Source organism: Phoxinus phoxinus (genome assembly GCF_949152265.1).
Source record: "Phoxinus phoxinus genome assembly, chromosome: 18".
Classification (NCBI taxonomy): domain Eukaryota; kingdom Metazoa; phylum Chordata; class Actinopteri; order Cypriniformes; family Leuciscidae; genus Phoxinus; species Phoxinus phoxinus.
The window spans coordinates 2933798-2940493 of NC_136893.1; the positions used below are offsets into that span (position 1 = coordinate 2933798).

The 6696-nt window shown below is 40.1% G+C and overlaps 1 protein-coding gene across 1 annotated transcript in view; it reads left to right on the plus strand.

The window, feature by feature from the left end:
• The window catches only part of abce1 (ATP-binding cassette, sub-family E (OABP), member 1), a 31147-nt gene extending 25292 nt beyond the window's left edge, over positions 1-5855 (plus strand). Inside the window, exon 18 of the mRNA XM_079589588.1 lies at positions 5218-5855. Coding sequence (XP_079445714.1) covers positions 5218-5265 — 48 coding nt within the window. The 3' untranslated portion in view covers positions 5266-5855. The remainder of the gene's footprint in view (positions 1-5217) is intronic.
• Positions 5856-6696: the final 841 nt, after the last annotated feature.

The following is a 6696-nucleotide window of genomic DNA, read 5'->3' on the forward strand; positions in this document are numbered from 1 at the left end:
TTTGGATCACATTTATCCTGAAATTAATTCACTTTTAAACTGTTACTTCATGATCAAGTGTTAATGCAATTCAATCAAGTAGTCAAGTCCGCTTTATTTCTATAGCACTCTATACAATACAGAATGCTGTAAAGCAGAAGACATTATTCAGCTCAAGTCCGTTCAGTGACTGTAAAGTTCAATCATGAAACAAGTTCAATTCAGTTTGTTTTGATTTAATCTGATAGTGTCAGTGCCATCAATAATATTACTAAATATGTGACGCTGGACCACAAAACCAGTCAAATGGGTCTTTTTTTAGGGCCCAAGCCTTGAAAAGGCGAAGGCCCTATTGTTTTTCTTAGGATTATTATTTATTCTTCTTCTTCTTCTTCTTCTTCTTCTTTATTATTATTATTATTTTACTACCTTTTGGGCACTTTTGGGGGCCTTATCGTGCTCAAAAACTCTTGAAACTTTGCACAAATGTCAGAACCCGCGGCCATTAGAGCCGGACTGAAGCTGGGACCCGGGCGTGGCAGGGGGGCTCGGCAGCGCCCCCTGGAATGGGATTCAAAAACATGTCCATATCTCAAACACGCTTGCATGTAATAATATGAAACTCGGTACACATGTAGATCTCATCGGGCCGAACAACTTTCGTGCTCTAAGTTTTACGCCAGTCCAACAGGAAGTCGGCTATTATGGGCTGTATGGAAACGCATGTTCTGGCATTTGAAACACTTCTCCCAGAGAATTCATCCGATGACCACGAAACTCGGTGTGCATGAAGTCAAGACATGGAGGATGCTAAATTGCGGACGGATTTTTGATATCTCGAACGGTTTGGCCGTGGCGAGGAAACGAATTTATGATTAAAAAAGGATGCATAAAGTGTGTTATAACTTAGTTATAGTTTTACCTACAGTTACAAAACTCAGCGTGTGTATTGATCTTATCAAGCCAAACAACTTTCTAATTTACAGTCATTAGCTCCGACCAACAGAAAGTCAGATATTGTGGTTTCAATGTGAATTGTGTCTCTCTCTGTCTCTCTGGCATTCTGTGTGTGTGTGTCTGTCTGTGTGGGGTGGGGAGGGGAGGGGGGGATCTGTGTATGTGTGTGTGTGTGAGGAGGGGGGCTAGTTTAGTTTAACCCTGTCTCTGCTGTGTGCAAAATCTCGGGCACTTTAGGGATGCAACGATACCATTTTTTCAGAATCGATCCGATCCGATACCAAACATTCTGAGTATCGACCGATACCGATACCAATCCGATACCAGCACAGTTTTTTATTTTTAATCAAGTAGAATTTCTATAACTCTGTGTGTTGAACTGATAGTCACTATTTTGTGTTAAACACAATCTACTTAATACAGACAACTTCATTATAAAGAAAAACAACAAATAAAAAAAAATATGATCATAATCTGTGACAAAAATGCTATTATAAACTAGATTAGTGGATAATTCAGCAGTAAAATTTAGCCAAAAAAAAAATCACAAGTGCACAATAATTGTATTAAATCTGAACATGAAAAAAACATTTAGTGGGGAACAAATATGAGACAATAAGTGTAACACTAAATTTGGTAAAACGTTACACATTGCTCTTTGTATTGTTGTAAAATACATTCATGAAAAACAAGATAACAAAAATCAAAAAGATTAATTATTTTATATATAGCCTAGGCCTACTATAAAATTGAGACATGTTTTAAATTTATAGCACAGCGGTTTAATGAGGCAGCAACATATGATAGATAGGACAGAACTAGAAATAATCGTTCATTGCGTCGCTGTATTATGATATGAAAGGCTCCAGTACAGTGCGGCACACAGCGCTTATGCGCATCGCGAGCGCAGAATGATGCGCATGAAGCAACACGAGTCACAGCGCGCAGCGCGTCGATTCCGCATTGAAAAGTTCAAATCACAAAGGAAAGGCATATTGATGCGTAGTGTATTATACAGTATCTATCCATCTATGCAATAGTTTCTTTAAACAGAGCATTTTCTTTAAACAGTTTTAAATGTCAGTTACTCTGCGCGTGAAGAACAATTATAATGCTCTGACTCTACTCCAGTGTTGTGAGAGACACCCGGTAGAAAGTAACGTTAACATGATTAAGGTACAGCAATAAAGTCCAGCAAGATAAAGTTGTTTAATGCAAAACCATAGCCCTTTATCTACAGATCAAGTATAATTATAGTAACTTTGAATCATCTTGGAGAGAGTTTTTCATCGTGTTGACTCGTAACCGAACGTGACGCACTGCTTGATGCTGAATGGAGAATGACTGACAGCCGCAGCGGAGGGAAAAGTAAACGTGATCTTGAATTTAATGACTTAAATATTAATTTCTATCTCACATTATACTATATAATGGCTTCCGAACACTTATAATATAGTGCACGACAACTTTATGGTGCTTTATAATGTTTTTGTGCCTTTTGTGGGGCTTAACAATAGCACAGAATAGTATACGCACAATATCGGATTTGGATCGGCCTCGTCTGACCGATACCCGATCTGGCAAAAATGGCAATATCGGAGCCGATACCGATACTGAATATCGGATCGATGCATCCCTAACTTTTGGGGCCCTTAACGTGCTCGAAAACTCTTGAAATTTTGCACACAGGTCAGAACCCGCGGCTGAAGCTGGTACCCGGGCGTGGCAGGGGGGCTCGACAGCGCCCCCTGGAATGGGATTCAAACACTTGTCCGTATATATCAAACACGCTTGCATGTAATAATATGAAACTCGGTACACATTTAGATCTCATCGGGCCGAACAACTTTCGTGCTCTAAGTTTTACGCCAGCCCAACAGGAAGTCGGCTATTGTGGGTGGTATGAAAACGCATGCCCCTGGAATTTGAAACACTCTTTCTAGAAAATTCATCCAATCGCAACCAAACTCGGTCAGCATGACGTCAAGACATTGAGGATACTAAATTGCTGACGGATTTTTGATATCTCGAACAGTTTGGCCGTGGTGAGGAAACGAAATTATGGCGAGAAAAGAGAAACACGATGTGTTATAACGTCTTCATACATTAATTGATCTTGATGAAACTTCAGTAGCGTGTTTGTTGTAAGAGAGCGATCACATGGATGTAACTAATGTGAGTCAAAGTTATAGCGCCACCAACTGGCAGCAGGAAGTGTTACTTTTGACAAAAGTGGGGGGGTTAGTTTTACCTACAGTCACAAAACTTGGTATGTATATTGTGCACATCGAGCCGGACAACTTTCTGATTTACAGTCATTAGCTCCGACCAACAGGAAGTCAGATATTTTGGTTTGAATGTGGTTTTGTCTCTCTCTGCCTCTCTCTGACAGAGTTCCCCCAGCCATTCTGTGTGTGTGTGTGTGTGTGTGTGTGTGTGTGTGTGTGTGTGTGTGTGTGTGTGTGTGTGTGTGTGTGTGTGTGTGTGTGTGTGTGTGTGTGTGTGTGTGTGTGTGTGTGTGTGTGTGTGTGTGTGTGTGTGTGTGTGTGTGTGTGTGTGTGTGTGTGTGTGTGTGTGTGTGTGTGTGTGTGTGTGTGTGTGTGTGTGTGTGTGTGTGTGTGTGTGTGTGTGTGTGTGTGTGTGTGTGTGTGTGTGTGTGTGTGTGTGTGTGTGTGTGTGTGTGTGTGTGTGTGTCTGTGTGGGGAGGGGAGGGAGGGCACACACACACACATAGACAGCCCCCCTGTGTGTGTCTGTGTGGGGAGGGGAGGGAGGGCACACACACAGACAGCCCCCCCTGTCTCTGTGTGTGTGGGGAGGGGGGCAGAAAGACTATTAAAACTAGGTATATTGTGCCATCTAGTGTTTTATACTATGTATACATGTGTTTTTTCTTTTAAACAAGTGTTTTAAAGTACAGTAATTTCAATGAATATATATACCACACTTCATAGGAATTGTCGGTGTTGTGTACTTACAATGGCTGCTGATTTCATGTGGCCGTTAAGTCCATGAGACTGTAGGGTGTCTTATTTTTCATTTTAGGTTTCAGAAGGGTGCTCACGCATACTTTGTGGTTGATATGTGCCCTCGATGCGCACTTTTGCAGAACCCACACTGATGCAAGCTCTAAAGCAGACTTCTTCTCGACAGTCAAAGCGGAGTTACGTTATTGCCCGTCGTGCACAGGAACCCTAAAGGCACCGGGGTGGCGGTTTTTTTTATATATATATATATATATATATATATATATATATATATATATATATAAATATAGCTGCAAGCAGCGATGGAGGGCCCAAGCCGGTGGCACCGGCACCGGGGTGGCGGTGCCACCGGCTTGGGCCCGTAATCGCTGCTTGCAGCTATATTTTTTAAAATTGAGATTTATACATCATCTGAAAGCTGAATAAATAATATTTCCATTGATGTGTGGTTTGTTAGGATAGGACAATATTTGGTCGAGACACAACTATAGTAAATCTGGAATCTGAGGAGCAAAAAAATCTAAACATTGAGAAAATCTGCTTTAAAGTTGTGCAGTTATGTTCACGATTGTGCTGCATTCACTCACAAAAATACATGTTTTATATATTTACGGTAGGAAATGTACTAAATATCTTCATAGAAAATGATCTTAATATCCTCATGATTTTTGGCATAAAAGAAAAATGGATAATTTTGACTCATACAATGTATAGTTGCTATTGCCACAGATATACCCGTGTGTCACGTGACTGGGTTTTGTGATCCAGGGTCACATATAGTCTTTTAAACCCCAGTACAGATTGTTTTAATAATGTTTCGCTGTAATATTACGGTACGTTCACACGGGGCGTGAGCGTCAACGCTTCCCATTGACTTTGAATGGGTGACGTCAAGCGTTGCCGAAAAGGATTGTGGATCCGTCGGCGGCGCTTCACTGGCGTTGCTCGCGGCAGAAGTTGAGAATTTTTCAACTTCTGCCGCGAGCAACGCCAGTGAAGCGCCGCAGACGGAAGCGTCAGCCAATCAGGATCGCTCTATGCAAATACAGTAGCCAGGCGGCAGCCAATCACGTTCTTCACTTTCATCCTGTCATTCCTGTCTAATTTCATTGGCTGACGCTGTTATGACCATGGCGTCTGCCAAACTTCAGCCACGCCTTCCGTCAAGCGTTGACGCTCACGCCCCGTGTGAACGTACCGTTAGTATCAATGCTTCAAAGGTTTCGAAGCTTTTGAAAGCGCCTTATTCTTGTACCTCTTCATTAAAAACTCTTTTTCTGTTATCGTTTTTAAGGATGTGGAACAAAAGAAGAGTGGAAACTACTTCTTCTTGGACGACTGAAGATCCCATTTCATCAAATCCAGCCGCTCCGTATGACATCAAACCGGCAAACGCTGGCACTGCGGACTTACATGTTTGACTGAATTACCACCACCGTCACACACACACTGCCCAGCGCGTCCATTTCACACACACCGTTCTGCTCTCTCCTCTCGGTCATTGGTGCGATTCAACAAACAAGACAGACGTGTCTTTAATGAGATGAAAGCCAAGCTTGTGATGTCTTGCCAAAGAGAGGAGAGGACATGATTCGAGAATGAAACCTGGAAAATATGTATGTTTCTGGGTGCATTACTGTCATCATTAACATAAACGAAGTTCTTTCTGGTCATAAAGTGGTGTGAACAACTCTACACACGGCAAACATGCAACTGTATATTTTGAATAAAATATTTTAATCATGTTACACAATGTGTTGCATCATATTAACCAGATTTCAACCAGATTTGGCTTTTGAGTTCAGCCGTCGTGTGAAGATGCAACCGAAGCTGAAGTTAAAACCAGCTCAACTAAATCTGATGTCTCAGTAATATTGGGTGACACGTCTGTGCAGTGAGATTGTTTACGAATAAACTGACTTAAAATGGAAAGACCACAACTGAGAAAGATGTTCTTTGGCTTGTATTTGTTGTTTATTTGGTGTCAAAACTACATTTATTTCACCTTTTTTAAAGGAATTGCAACTAAAAACTGACTTCAAATGAAAAAATCACAACTCGGAAAAAAGTTATTTGAATTTGAAAATGTGATTGATTGTTTATTTGGCATCAAAACTACAACAATCACCTTTTAAAGGAATTGCAACTAAAAACTGACGTCTGATGTGAAATCACAACTAAAAAAAAAGTTATTTGAATTTGAAAATGTGATTGATTGTTTAATTGGCTTTATGCCCAACTTTAGCCAGCTCCTTTGTTTCCTGTCTGCCATTTTTGGACAAACTGATTAATCCAGGTGTGTCTGATTATTGTTACTGAGGTCAGGCACACCTGGATTAATCAGTTTGTCCAAAAATGGCAGACAGGAAACAAAGGAGCTGGCTGAAGTTCAGGAAGTAGTGCAGCTGTGCATAAAGCCAATTGGTGTCAAAACTACAACAATCACCTTTTAAAGGAATTGCAACTAAAAACTGACTTATGTGAAATCACAACTAAAAAAAAAAAGTTATTTGAAAATTTGTTTATTTGGTGTCAAAACTACATTTACTTCACCTTTTATAAAGAATTGCAACTAATTTAAACTAACTTCAAATAAAAAAATCACAACTTGGAAAAGTTATTTGAATTTGAAAATGTGATTGTTGTAGATTTGACACCAATTAAATAATCACATTTTAAAGGAATTGCAACTAAAAACTGACTTCTGATGTGAAATCACAACTAACAAAAAGTTCTTTGAATTTGAAAATCTTTATTTTGTGTCAAAACTACA